General features: G+C 36.6%; 1 protein-coding gene across 1 annotated transcript; it reads right to left on the reverse strand.

The window, feature by feature from the left end:
* Positions 1-615: 615 nt before the first annotated feature.
* On the reverse strand, positions 616-2,120 carry LOC124917570 (phenylacetaldehyde reductase-like). The gene is made up of 5 exons (XM_047457966.1): positions 1,949-2,120; positions 1,467-1,828; positions 1,227-1,392; positions 946-1,138; positions 616-861 (listed from the first exon to the last, which is right to left on the reverse strand). The coding sequence occupies exons 1-5, from the start codon at positions 2,064-2,066 to the stop codon at positions 723-725; spliced, it is 978 nt and encodes a 325-aa protein (XP_047313922.1). The 5' UTR covers positions 2,067-2,120; the 3' UTR covers positions 616-722.
* Between the last annotated feature and the right edge of the window lie 13,600 nt (positions 2,121-15,720).

Here is a 15,720-nt window from a genome sequence, read left to right on the forward strand (position 1 = left end):
AATTAATTGTCTATTTTTCAAAATATATAACTATTATGCTAACTTTGGTATCTTCGCCCAATTGTCTTTGTTTTTCTCACAATATTTTGTACTCATCTTGACATCCATATCACAAAAAAAGTCAAACAATGAGAGCCAGAATCACTCCATCAAGAAACTTTGAAATAGTAAAAAAAAAGCTGAGTAAGATTCCATAAAAAAAACATATCAAACTATCTCCAAGGAAAAAATGAAGCAAAGGAATCTGATAGCTAGTTAGCTACAACCAACTTCACAAACCTTTTCACACAGAGGATACATAATCTTTTTCAAGTTTGTTCTAATCCTAAAAGAAAATTACGTTCATTAAGAAGTCCTTGAGGGAATTTTTTTTTTGTTGGGGGGGTTTTCTTAAAAAAAAAAACCTTGTTTGATAAATTAAAAAAAAAAACAGTTTATTGAGATTAATATATCAAAACACCCTATTATTTTTCACTCTGTTCTTTTTTTTGTAGGTTAATAAGATTAATATAATAAACTATTATTGAGATAGTTTTGATATTTTAATAAATAAAAAGAATGATGATTGATGAAATGATGATTAGATTTAAGTAAAAATCCTTAAAAAAGTTCTGATTGAAGTAAAAAATGGAGTTATTCCATTGAAACTTTAAGATAAGTACAACAAATACAAATCTATGAAACATACTTATAAATGGAATCACAATAATTTGCTATTTGCTTCAGAAAGTGAGGAGTTTCTTTTCCACAAGGCTTTCAATTGTATCCTTTACACTCACCTCCAAAGGAAGAAAATCAACTCCCAAACTCTTTGCCTTTTCCTTGCTTACATTGTACAATGGTGGCTTCTCATCCTCTTCCCTGATCCATTGATTAGGAGCACAACCCCATCAAATAAACACGCAAAAAAAAAAAAAAAAAAAAACTGTTTCCTTTTTCTTTTACCTAATTGTATTTGTCAAATTAAGAGCAGGGTAAAGTTGTCTCAAAATCTTGACAACCTCGGAGGAATATGCGACAGTTCCCACCATCAAGTACCTCCCCTTAGCCGAAGAAACTTCAAACGCTTTAATATGAGCAAACGCCACATCTCTAACATCCACATATCGATATCTTCCGTCAGATAAAAAGTCATGTCCTGCTCAATAACTTGCTTAAATCAATCAATGTTAGAAGATATGAAGAACTGTGTTTGTTGAATCATTCATATGAAAAGATATGATGACCTGTTTTTATGAGGTTGGGAATAGCCTCACTGGTTACATTCAAATTTGGCTGTAAAAGAGGACCTATAACAAATCCAGGATGGATTGTAATCAAATCCATCCCATTTTCTTCACCAAATTTCCAAGCAGCTTCTTCAGCTAAAGTTTTTGAAACCATATACCACATCTGTAATTAAACACAATAATTAATCTATAGCTTCTTATCTCATTTAATAACATCTTACTATATTTAGCAAAAACCTTTATTTGTTGACAATAAGCTGCATCAGAAAACCAAGTCTCATCAACTACAACATCAGCATTCAAAGGTTTTCCATTGAAAATAACAGAAGCCATTGATGATGTTATAACTACCCTTTTGATAGATGGGACTTTAGAACAGGAATTGAGAACATTAAGTGTTCCTTTTACGGCAGGATCAATCAATTCTAAGTTTGGGTCATCGACTGACATAAGAACAGGAGATGCTGTATGAAAGACACAATCACAACCTTGGACAGCAGTATCGAAAGATCCTTCATCGATTAGGTTTGCTTCAAAGAGTTTAAGTCTTTCCTTTGCTCCATCTAGTGCTAGTAAATGTTCTGTCTTCTTTGGGTCATCTTATATAAGAGTAAGATCGATCAACATGACAATTGACAAACAAATGAACACAGTTTCGATTTTCTAGATTGTCAATTTTGAGATTAACATGCATCGATTGAAAGAAAGAAAATACTCACGAAGACTCCGGACGGTGCCTTTGACGGTATAGCGACGGTCCAGTAGCAGCTTCACCAGCCATGAAGCAATGAATCCCGACGCCCCTGTTACGCACACCACTTTCCCTTCTCCGCTCATTCTCTCTCTCACTCTCTCTCTCTATACAGTCAAGTATGAACCGATAAGAACAAATGAAAGAGAAATCTTTCCTTCACATCTTATATAATTTATCAAATTTGTAAGGATAAAAATGATTAAGAGATGTAATTTTTTCAATTTCACTCAAAGATTCTGTTAAATTGAAACTATAACTTAGTTTTCCGAGTTTTTGATACCAAGAATCGGGTTTTTAATAGTTGGAACCCGATTCCGAGCTTGGAATTCTATAATCAAGCGCAGCGAAAATAATATAAGAAGAGAATTTAAGATTAAGGAGAAAATAATCAAAAGTGAGAAGAGAATACTACTAAAATACTCCTAGTAGTCCAAGATAGAGGTTCAAGACCGAGAGAATAATTTAGAGTAAAAACTTTCACAAGATTTCATTCATAGCCAAAAATTGGAGTGGGCATCAGCATTTATCGCGGCTGAATTACCCAAGAGTAGTCGGTTACAAACTTGTTACAACAACTTTAGAAATAATAAATTTCGGTTTGAGAGAAATATAAGAGAAGGGAAACAAAACAAAATTATTAAACAAAAAACATAAACTGGCTCATGTGCACAATATGACCGAGAAAAGGATGCTGAAATTATTCTAGGACCGAAGCCTTAATTTGTAGACCCTAACCGATTCTTAACCGCTAAGATAAATAAATTATATGGTTGTCTTTAAATAAAAAAATTATCTCTATAAGTAAAATATAAAATTAAAAGTTACCAAAGTAAAAATTGACATTACGATAAGCATTGATCAATGTAGAAAAATATTTTGAAAATTAATAATTAATTATAAAAGAAACAAAATTATTCCTATTAAAAATATTGGATTATAAATTAAATCCGTTAAAATAAAATATCACACGTAGTAAATTAAATATGAGAAAAATGAGAAAAAAATTTAAAAAAATTTATTAATTTTTTTTAAGAGTTGAAATTAGTACAACAAATTTGAAAACAAAAATAAGATTACGAATTCGTATACAATTCGTATACAGTCAATTGTGCAGGAGAGAAATAAAAAAAATTCTCTCTCCTACACATGACAATGTTTGGGACAAAAATTTTTCCGAACATTACCATGTTCGGAACAAAAATATCTCGAACATTGTCATTTTCCCAAAAAAAATTATCACTCCTCCCGAACATAGCTATGTTAGGGATAAAAAACTCCCGAATATGGTATGTTCGGAAAAAAAATCTCAAACATGACCATGTTCGGAACAAAAAAACTCGCAAACATGATAATGTTTGGGACAAAAATCTTCTTAACATGGGCATGTTCGTGACAAAAATCTCCTGAACATAACCATTTTTCATAAAAAAAAATTCTTTCCTCTGTATATGTTGCAGCTCACATCGGATTCGTTTCCTGCTTTCGTTATAATTTTATTGTCGAAAAAAATTTTCGACTTTTAAAATTTTATTTTAAAGATAATAATAATAATAATAATAGAAAACCTTTATTTAGAAAGAAAAAACCGAACTATGCAAATTTGAATTTGGTAATTTTAGTAAAACTTTTATAATTTTTGATAAACATAAATATGAAAATTATTATTTTTTTTCTAAAAATTATGTATAAAAAAAATCAACTATTTTTCTCTTTTATTTTACAATTATTTATTGGATGGAGTTGCCGTCCTACACCATGATGATATTAAAGTTTCATGAGAAGACAAAATTTATTAAAATAGGGACACAGGAAAACATGTTTTTGTTAAACAAAAATCAAAACAGGAAAGAAAAAAGAAAAGCATTACTGAGTAATATTTGTGCTAACATTTAGAATGTAATAATTAAAAATTTTGAAATCTTTATGTAAAATATTTTAATTGTATTTATTAAAACTAAAAATTAAGGGGTTGTTCGGATTGGAGTTATCCAAATAAACGAAAAATAATGATGTATGATAAATTTAAAAAGGTAATTTCTTTTTTAAATACTCAAAGGATATTAATATATAATTATAAAATAAAAAATAATAATTTAAAATATAGGATATTCTAGTATTTTTTTAATGAATTAAATAATATGATAAAGGAGAAAAAAAGGTAAGATGGTTTTAGGTTATGGTTATTTAAATAAACCTAGGGGATCAATAAAATTATGAAAAATAAAATTAAATGTGAATTGATTAATTTATTAAAACATAAATATCAAATAAACTAAATAAGTTAATAAATATGATCTTTAAAGTAAGAGTGAATTTAAAAATAAGTTAAAAGAGGTTTGCGAACTCAATAATCGTGCCACATAATTTATATTTTTCTCGAGTCTGTCGAGAAACTAAAATGGTAGACTTGACTATAATGCATTTAAAAATGTTGATATAAACTATTTTTGATTTTTTTATAGAGTAGTGACCTAATTAAATAATCGATAAATTAAGAAAGAAAAATATTTCTCATGTATAAGTGCATTTTAGAGATTTTATTATTGGTTTGGTGTTTGGTTACACGTGAGAATGACATCGATGATATATTTTGTGTGTCCGTCGATGACGATCTCTACTTTAAATTCTTGACCATTTAAAATAATGTTATTTTACACTTTATTTATTTATTTTATTCTAAAACATGCATATAAGGTGAATCAAAACATGTATCTAGTTTTGATATAATCAGTTCTTAAAAATATGTGTCTACATTGTTTTTATAAATCTTAAGTCTAAAATGTAATAAAATGAAATAAAATGTACATATAGGCTAGTAGTGAATTTCGAGAAAATTGACCTATAAAAAGTAAAACATTAGTTTAAAAATAAAACAAAATCCAAACAATTAGATTTTTTTTTCTTAAAAAGAATATATTTTTTTGTTACATTTTTTTTAGTTAATTCAGGTATTTAAAAGCAAAGAAAGGCAAAAATCAAAACAAAAATAAACCAAATTGGCGGGCGATTCAGGTCGTGATTGGCTTGGAATAGGCTCGTGGACACGGACTGATTGTGGATCGGCCTTGGAATTAACAGAGTGTGTTGGACTATCTTTATTGTCCGCATTTAAATCCTTAAAGGGGTCTTCAATCAGGAGACTATTCATTTTCAAGCCTTCACTATCTAAAGTGTCCCCAACTGCCACCTTTAGAGGATCTTCCCTACTTACACAACCCTCTGCATTCACTTTCAAGTGTTTTATGTACACTTCTAACTCTGTCAGATTCAGGAAACCGGCCTAAAAAATAGGCTTACGATCAATGTTGAGTTTCTCCAACTCGTCTAATAGATATAACAGTTGTTGTGCCATATCTTTAAAAGTTTCAGAGACTTTGAATGTTAACATTTGTAGACTAAAATCACAATAGTTTATTAGTCTCAAAAACATGAAATTATATACAAATGTAAGTAAATTTGTTCATTCAATACATTTTCTTTGTTCATTGGATTATTAAAATTCATCATCTCGTGTTCAGGTAATTTCAATAAATTAACTAGGATTTGAATTAATTCCAAATAATTAAATAAAATCTCAAGTTCATTTTCATTAACTGGTAGCCGTGCCCTGCCCTCTCATGTTCAAAACCACCTACTCCAATTTTAACATGCTAATCTCTGACAATGTGGTGTCATCCCAGCAAGAGATGATTGGAAAAGACCTTTGATAAGGATTTCATACCCATTTACAACAACACCATCTAGGTAACATAAGTGAAAGAAAAGAAAAACATGTTAGTGAATATTTCATATCTATAAAACATATATAAGAGACTACTTGTAAGTGAATAAAATATCTACCAATAAAAGGGTTAGAGGTCCATCAAAATAGGTTTTTTTATCTTTTGCATAATTTGTATTCCATTTTCGGGCACTTTCAACTAATCCTTGTAGTGTGAATTTGCACTAGTTCAGGTTCATTATGTTCTCAACATCCATTAAAGATTTGAGAATTTTGAACCTAAATTAATATAATACATGTGTAAGTATTCACAAATACAAATAGATATATAATAGATTTGAAAAAATGTTTACCTAGATCGTGAGTTTTGAACTGGACATAAAAAGATGGAGACAACAAAGAAAACGAAGTCGATTTTGAAATCTTTGTCTGCACTTGTGTTATTTAATATCTTGGTTATTATAGAATTTGTTTCAGAAGATGAAGTTGATTCTTTTACGCTCCATCTGACCCTCTAAACCCTCAAGAATGAATAATAGTCAGGGTCATGTATGTCCATCCCAATGGACTCAACTATGTCAATTGGCCCTCTAGGGAGGTTCAACACGAGCTGGACAAGGTCTTCATCGATAAAGATGTGATCAACGTTGACCAATACCAGAGAACTCTTCTCGTGGTCGAAAATTCTGACTACGTGTTTTAAAAAATGAATAGGCACTTGGAGACACATGTAAGAAGAGAACTAAACCCGATTTCTTTCATAGCTTCCTTTCTGTTCTTCACTAAGTTTTTGAATATGTTGAAAAGGCCACTCAGAGATGATCTTGTTTTAAATACTATCCTTTTTTTGGTTTTGGGGGGAGGTGATAATTCTTAATCGAGAGGTGTAACTGTAGCAGTATTAGTAGTTGTAGATGCAAGAATAGAAAATAATTCATCAGTCGATGACTTCGTCTTGTCTTCCTCTTCCTTTCATATTGATTCTTTATGACCCTATAACACAAAATTTTCAGTGTGAGAAGAAAAATCAGTAATTTACAAATGAAATGAAATAAACTGGTGTAATAGTAATGAAAATACTAGAAACACAATATAAATCAAAATAAACTACCTCTTTGATTTATCGTCGGTGTTGTCGTTGGATATAAGGACGATTTCGTTTATGCTGTTACACACCGTCAAGACGAGATCTTAGGCGTTGGATAATTCCATTGGCATGTTTGTGTCTTCGTTTTGTGATATTTTCGCAAAAAATCTTCATAGAGTAGAAGAATAGTACTAGGGTTTCAAAGTTTAAAGATGATCAATGAGAGAGAATGTGAATAGTCTCTTGAGAAAGTGAATAGTGGAATTGCAATGAGAAAATTTTGTTTTAATCCTTCATTGAGTGATTTCAGCTTCACTTAAATTAACTCCTATTAGCGCTTATAAAAACAGAAAAGAAAAAAGATTCACTAGGTTGCGCTTGTAAAAACAAAAAAGAAGAAAGCTTCACTAGGTTATGCTTATAAAACAGAAAAGAAGAATGTTTCACTAGGTTGCGCTTGTAAAAATAGAAAATAAGAAAGTTTCACTAGGCCGTGCTTATAAAAACAGAAAAGAAAAAAGCTTCACTAGGTTGCTCTTGTAAAAATAAAAAAGAAGACAACTTCACTAGGTAATGCTTCACAGTTCACTAGTTAGCACGCTTGTTTCAGCATTTTTAATCCTCTAGTAGGTTATACATACATGAAGAAATAAATATTTTTATACGAACGCTTAAAAGTCTTTATGTTAGGATCGGGGACGCCCTTGGAGGACCGGAATGTTTCCGGTTTTAGGAAGGGTGGCCGCTTACACAACACAACACACAACTTTGGTGATAGTCTGGTTAGAGACAATAACCGTTCTCAGCACTGCACAAACTGTCACAGACTCTTGAACCGGGTTCAAGGGCGAAAATGTCTGTTTCAGGTTGAAGCAACGTATGCGACTTTAGATGATGTTTTAGAAGGAGTCGGTTTTATGGATATGAGTGACCGGTTTTAGGAGTATGATTGGTTTGAGGTTAGATAATGAAAGCAACGAAAGGATTTGTTTATGGATGTTCGGAGCAAACCCTCCTACGTCACCCCTTCTTCTCAGGTTATGAGAAGGATCTCCACTAACTTTTGTAGTTACAATAACACCTCCGGTCGAGCCCAACTTCGCTACTCGCCGGTTACACCAAACTCACTCTTTGATGTAATACAACAACTCAACACAACACACACAGAAGCTTCCGGTTTTGGACACACTGGTTTTTGGAATATAACAGTTTATCTCTCTAGAACTTAATGCTTTTCGTAATCCGTGACTTTACAACTGTGTTCGTAACTTGCATTAAATGAAGACGTTTCGTCTTCCTTTTATAGCTGAGAGGACCCAACGGTCGTTTTTCTTCTCTCTCTTCTGGATTGGTTGATCGTTATCACGCCTGGTGCAGAGAGGTTGCTTGCACGCTTCACTTTCCTCAACACTTGGCAGTCATGCAGGCAGTTCTGAGCAAAAGATGACATAGCCGGTTTTCAGATTTGGACACGTGTTGGACATGCACCTCCGGTTGTCAACTTCGGATCAATAAAGCATCATTGCTTTCCTCGCATGCTTCCGATCGGATCCGATCTTCTTTTATTCTTTCGAGACACGTTTCTTTCGTCATGGTACGTCACTCTTGAAGTTTGAATTTTTCCGGTTTTTGTGTCTTGTGTAGCATGATCCGGCTGGTTTGTAAACTTTTTGTCTTTGCTGACCGGTCGCTTGAGAAAGTGAACACCGGTTCCTCTGATCTTTAACTTGATCACTTTAGACTGGTTTCTTTGAAATATAGTAGCAACCGGTTTTGATGCCCCAACCGGTTCATACGGTTTTGATCTGTATCTGCACATGAAAGCTAACAACTGTTTAGTCCATCTGGCCGGTTCCAAAAAATTAACTTACTTAATTTTTCTATCAATTTCTCCCTTTTTGATTATTTAGAATAAATATTCAAAACTTGTAATAAGTGACCGGTTTTGAAAATTAACTTACTTAATTTTTCTATCAATTTCTCCCTTTTTGATTATTTAGAATAAATATTCAAAACATGTAATGTGTGGCCGGTTTGAAAAATTAACTTACTAGCCAGTTAGAAAAATTAACTTTCTTAATTTTAAACATGTAATGTGTGGCCGGTTTGAAAAATTAACTTACTAGCCAGTTAGAAAAATTAACTTTCTTAATTTTTCTATCAATTTCTACCTTTTTGATTATTTAGAATAAATATTCAAAACTTGTAATAAGTGGCCGGTTTTGAAAACATGTGTAAAATTGAGGAGATAAATATGATAAAGTAGCCAAGTTCAGTAACATAGTTTAAACACAAATTGTTTTGACAGAACAGAAAAGTGTTAAGGTTTGGATGGTCCCCCCTTGTGGAGCTCATTTTCTAGTTCTTTCTCAAACTGTCTTCTTTCTTCCTCTGCTTTGGCCTTCCACTCCCTGTCACGTCTTGCAGCGTCAATCAGCATTCCGACCCATACACTTGAGTGACCGGTACCCTTTTTCTTGAACCCAAAATTGGTACAGACCGGTTTTGGTGGAGGGGGTGGCGAAGTGATAATTTGTCTGAAGCTTGGAGTTGCGGTTGAGCCTTCGGTTGTCCTTCTCTTCCGTTGGTTAAATTCCTCAGCATCTTCTTCTTCTTCTTCATCAAGCGGTTGTACATTCAGCACGACTGGGACAACTGCTCTTTGTTCTGCCCGTTTGATCACGTTCTTAACTGCGCTTCGTTTCTTCTTATTCCTTGTATCCATTGAGTGGGACGATTGAACCGGTGGGAGTTTCTGGATGTTGGCCTGTTCTTCCTCATTACACTTCTGGGCAATTTCATAATCTTTGTCTTCAATCTCCTTCTGCACCCGTTCCCTTTCTATTTCTTCCTCTTGCAACTTCTTTGCGATTTCAGCATCCGTCTCGATTTGCGTTTGAGTTGTGCTGACTTGAACCTTGGACATCTCCCCAATTTGGATGGCCATTGCCTGCAGCATGTCTAATAGTGGAGCGGTTGCTGTTTGGATGGACTCGGCGATCAAGGATTTTACTGATGTCTGCATGGCCGTATCTATCATGGACTTTATAGTGTTAGACAGGTTAGCTTCAGCCGTTGCAATTCTCTCATCGGTTGCGGTTTTATAGCTTCCAAGGCATGAATCAATTTTCTTAATTACCGCTTGCTTTACTTGATCGATTTCAGGAGCCTTGGCCGTTTGAGAAGATTCTTGTTCCAGGTTTTCAGTCGTTCCGGATGTCTCACCGGCCATATAGAAAGGCTTACTTTGATGGAGATCGATATTATTGAGTTGGCTTTGGCAACCTTTCCTCCACTGCACATCAAAACGAGCGAGATTTTGGACGAGCTGTTCACGCACCGCGAGGAACCGTTCGGCCATTCTCATTTCAATCGGTGTTAGCGTCGTTCCTTCAGTTTCTTGAAAGGCATTCTCCACTGCTTGCAACCGAGCGTTTTCAAGAATTACTGCGGTTTTGCTAAAAGCAGGTTGAATAAGGTTGGTGTTAGCTAACTGAAGGGCCCTCTCTTCCAGCCTGATGAGCTTGTCCCAATATTTGTTGCCGTTCAAACCTGGAGCCATGTCGGATATCTTTGTTTCACATCGGAGCTTCACCCACAGGATATATGGAGCTATCGCTTCACTGGCACCCTTGTTCATGTCCCTGATAAGTTCCTCGAAGACTTCATCTTCTTCCTCTACGGTAAAGGTAACCTCATCCCCGGTTATGACTTCTGGTTGAGGACCGGTTTGCAGCGTACCTTTTTCTGTTGCGGTTGAATCTTCGATAAGAACCCCTTTGCCTTTGTTGACCTGAACAGAACCTTTAGGTATTGTCGCTGAGTCAGATGGCCCATCTCGAGCCGATCGGTTTTCTGGAGCTGTCTTGCCTCCTGCGGAACCGGAAGGTTCCTGTTCTTCAAGATTTCCCTCCAGAACCGGAGGTGTAATCTCTGTTGTTTTGGCCGTTTCTTCGACCGGTTGTGCTTCACTCTGATCAGGTATCTCAACCTGATCAACTGGCTTGCGACGACTTGACACGTCGTCCTCTTCGGGTTCCTTTGCAATATCTTAAACTACGTTCTCAATTGCTTCAGAGGTATTTAAGCCTACGTCGACTAATACCTCTTCAATTCGTTTGCTTGGAGACTTGGAGGTTTCAGAGTGAATGCTTACCTCTGCTTCCTCCTTGGAAACTGACTTATTTTCTTGGCTCCCCGAAGATTCGGTTTGCCTTGGAGAATTGGATGGGACAGGAACGGGAATAACGGTGTTGATGGGAATGGGTTGAAAGACGTCTGCGGTTCTTTCTGGTGGATTATCCGAGGAAAGAGTTTTCTCGGAGTCCGCCGGTTTGTTGGAACTTTTCCTTGCAACCACCTTCTTCCTCCTCTTTGGTTCTTGTGGGGCTTCGGTTTCAACCGCTTTTCTTGCCGGTTTCTTCTATCTGGTTTCTTCTTCAGCCGGAGCCGAGGAACTGGCTCCTTTGGACGACTTTGTTCTTGAGGACTTGGGTTTGATCGTCTTCTCCGGTTTTTCGATCATTGACTATGAGTCAAGAATAGTGGAGATTGGAAGCGGTTTACCTTCACCCAGTTCCACATTAAGGAACTCAAGGATTTTGACGATCTGCATTGCAAAGGCCTACACCCGGCCATCTTTCTTTATCACCATCTGGCAAAATTCTTCATAAATGACGTATCCCCAATCCACTTTGTCACAGCGGACAGTGGCCAACAACATTCTGAGTTTGAGTTTCGTCAGGTTGTCAAAATTACCTCCTCTTCCCTGGATTGACCGGGCGATGACAGTCAACAGCCATCTGTATTCCGGTTTTAGCTTATTCCTCCGGCTGGAGTGGATCACCAGATCCTGATCTGAGAAGGAAACCACTAACCGGGCAGCGTTTGATTCTGCAGCGGTTAGGTCAATCTTTTGGTCTAGACCTGTGTTGGGCAAACCGAGAGCTTCAGCAAAAAGCTCTTCGGTGATTAGAATGGCCTTCCCGTTGACTGTGGCTGAGATCTTCCTTTTCGATAGTGTCGCCGTCGCCAGGAACTCCGTCACCGCCGCCGGATAAATGGTGAACGGACCAGACAGAAACTTTTCCAGCCCAGAATCCCTTAGAAGTTGAGGAACAACCTTGTTTTTGTCATCGGCATATTCGTCAATATCCGCGAAATCCACTTGTAACATCCATTGGAATGGAGCTTTGCTTAGATCCATGATAATCTTAAGAAGAAGATATGAAGAACGATGAAGATCGGAGAGAAGAAAGCTTTTGTAGATCTGGAAATTTGTAGAGAGAGAAAGCACAAGTGTTGAATGAGATGATGTGAACTTATATACATGGCGGTTCCGAGCAGTTTGAAGATGAACCGTCGATTGATGCTTTTGGCGCCAACTTTTCCCTCCAAAAGTTACTGCCGTAACTTTCGGCGGTAAAAGCGGAGATTCAGTGGGCGGTAAATTTTGGGAGGTAAAACCGTGGGCGGTTAAGGTTTTCAAATTTTTCATTTTTGCTCGAAGTTCCTGTTTTACTTGAATACTTTCTAACCGGGAGTTTTTAGGTTAACTTTAAGTTTTTGTATAAGTTTGGAAAACCGGAAGGAAGAATATGAATAAAAATCGGAGACTTTGAAGATTAAAATATTTCATAAATAAAGAAAGTGGTGAACATTTGAGCGGTTTTGGTCGTACAACAAAATGACCAGAAACCGGAGAAAAGAAAAAGAATTTAGTCTTCTATGAACCATCCCCCTTCCATCCTCCTTTCATACCACTTTTCCACGGTGTTTTCAGGTGATCGTTCCTCAATTCTTGATATCCACCTGTGTATCATGAGTATGGTGATAGTGTTGGATGGTCCAACCGGAACACCGGTTCCAAGTTTGCGACGCTTGGACATCAGGAACCGGGTGATTTGAGGGGCGTAACTGGTCCTTCCCCTTGCAGCGGTCATGAGCTGCTTCAGTTTGTTGTAGAGGTAGGTTGCCCAGTTGATGGAGGAGTTGCGAATAATGGCTATCATAATGTCGAATGCCTCCCGGCTGTAGTTCTGGTTCGGCATTCGGCCTATGATAGACCTTTGGACCAAGTCATGCAGGACTTGGTAGTGAGGAGCGAGGGTTTCTTTCATTCCAAAGTCCTTGATCGGAGCGTAGGAAGAAGAGAAAATCTGGAAGAAGTCTTCCTTAGCCGGTAGGAACGGCGTTGGGAAGTCCGAAAAACCTTCGGTCGGAAGGTGAAAGAAGTTGGCGAATTCCTCCTCGGTAAACTGGAGGAATTGGCCATCGACGATGGTGCGGATGCTGCCATCATCTAAAATATGACCATTGTTGAAAAATTCACACACCTCCTCCACGAGGATTGTGTCTGAACCTTTAAGAAAGCCCTGGAGTCCTGAATCTATGATATGCTGAAAAATGCATTCATAGAATGCACTATCTTTGATATCCTCAAAATCGATGATAAGGGTATTTCTGAGTTCGGCAGACATGATGATGAAGAGGGTGTTGGAAGGATTTTTCTTAACTTTCAAGTTTTTAGAGAGAAGGAATGCTGGAGGCGTGTTTTGAAAATGAAGGAGTGAACCTCCTTTTATAGCTTGGAATGGTTGAGAGCATTTAATGGGAATATTTGAAAAATCTACCCGTTTATGTCTAGTCATTAATGACTTTGTGATTTTTCCAAGAGAATACAAGCATGTCTTGTCGAATCAAGTCAGACATGCTTTTTGATAATGAGAATTTCTATTTCCAAGAGATTTGATTTTTGATTTTTGATACGGCACATTGAATATTTGATCATTTATGATTTTTAAGTTTTAACTTAAAAGAGGAAAGAAATCTGATTTATTGATTGATGAACAAAACCGGTAGTACAGCAAAATTACCGGTTTTGGAAAGAAAATAAAGTTTGGACAGAGGAAAAGATAGGCTAGACGTTGGATGACTCAGCCGCTTGATTTCTTCTAGCTTTCACCGCTTCCCACCGGTCGATCATCTCTTGTACTCTTTCCTTGGTGAGCACATGCCTTGGATGAAGAGTTACGAATGGTCTAGAGTGGATGTCCAGACTTGCATAGAAACCGCTCAGCTGAGGAGCGTAGCCGGTTTTGTTGGAGAGGAGCATCTTCTTCAGGTTACTGAAGATGATCCAGGACCAGTTAACCGGTGTCCCAACCGTTACAGCGATCATCATCTCGAAGAGCCTTTGGGTGTAATAGTAACTTTTCTCTCTGCCCAAAACGGACTTTCCCAGAATTTCGCAGAGAAGCTGGTACTTATGAGAAAGCTGGCTTTTAGCACCCCAGGGTTTAACCGGGATGTCAGATCCTGAGAACCGGCGACACATCTCTTCCATGGTCACCGGGGAGTATGTTAAGTCGGTTATCCCTTCATTGGGCAAACCGCAGTATACAGCGAAATCCGTCTCGCTGAATAAGAACTTTTGACCGTAGACTTGTGCAACGATGATATCTCGATGCACTTCCTTTCCGGTTTGGAAGAATTCTTCGACTACTAGGTAGTCAAGAATAAATCTGTTCTCTAGGAAACTTCTTAGCCCGCTTCTTTCTACGGCTAAGAACATTTCTTTGACTTCATGATCTTCATATTGGTAGATTGAATCAAAATCTGCCAATAGAATTTTCTTTGCTAAGGAGTTGGTGTTCATGTTCTTGAGAGAGAGGATTTATCTCAAGAATGATATTTGTGAATAGTGATCTTGTGAAGTTTTGTGAAGGATTATAGTTGGTTTATATAGCCCGGGGTTCGGCTGGTTTTAATGGGTTTAAGCATGCTTGATGATGTCATCAGCTACTTAATAGACTTTAACTTGTTGAAGTAACTATTGTTTATTTCCAAGGTAAAATCTAATTATTACCAAGATAACAATGATGACAAATATCTATTGACAAGATGTGAGTCTCCCTCTCTTGATGATGGACACATGTCGTCATCTCGATTGTGGTAGACTTATTTTTATTTATTACAGGCTTCATTTTTCAAAATATGCATGAAAACTCAGTCAGTCATCCCAGGTTAACCGGAGAAGTTCATTCTATCAAACCAGAATGCATTTGTACTAAGCCGTTTTCCATGACCGGTTTTAGTAGGATATTTTATTCCGATTGTGAAGAAACGTTGATTTATGTCAACATTTGTTCAACGTTGGATTTATTATGTCCACTTAAACCTGGTTAATTCAACCGTATAGTAAATATGCATATGATTTGAAATTATGAAGTAATCGGGCATAACCGGAGACTCCCTCCCGGTTAGCATTTTTGATTTATCAATGGCCTATTTGAATATGGTTTGAGAAGCTTTAGCTTCTCCCTGAACACATATCCCGGTTTTTATACAAGCATGCATAATCATGATATCAATTGATTAAGATTAGTAAGTCCCAAAATATTTCGAAAGTGAGAAAACTTAGCTTCCTGTAGCGGTTTTGTGAATATATCCGCTATTTGTTGCTCGTTCGAGACATATTCCAGCCGGATGTGTTTCTCCTGAACATGCTCCCGGATGAAATGGTGTCGAATGTCGATATGCTTTGTTCTTGAGTGCAACACCGGATTGTATGTAATCGCTATGGCGCTGGTGTTGTCACAGAAGATTGGAGATTCCTTGGCTTCTATTCCAAAATCCCTTAGTTGCTGTGGATCCAGAGAAGTTGTGCACAGCAGCTTCCATCCGCTATGTACTCTGCCTCTACGGTTGATGTTGCAACGGATGTTTGTTTCTTGCTTATCCAAGTGACTAACCGGTCACCCAGGAACTGACAGGTTCCACTTGTGCTTTTTCTGTCGATTTTGCATACTGCGTAATCGGCATCTGAGTAGCTTATAAGATTGAAACTTGAGTCTTTTGGATACCACAGTCCCACTTCTTGAGTTCCCTTTAGGTATTTTAGAATCTTTTGGCCGCCGTATAATGAGAT

Source organism: Impatiens glandulifera, unplaced genomic scaffold (genome assembly GCF_907164915.1).
Source record: "Impatiens glandulifera unplaced genomic scaffold, dImpGla2.1, whole genome shotgun sequence".
NCBI classification, from domain to species: domain Eukaryota; kingdom Viridiplantae; phylum Streptophyta; class Magnoliopsida; order Ericales; family Balsaminaceae; genus Impatiens; species Impatiens glandulifera.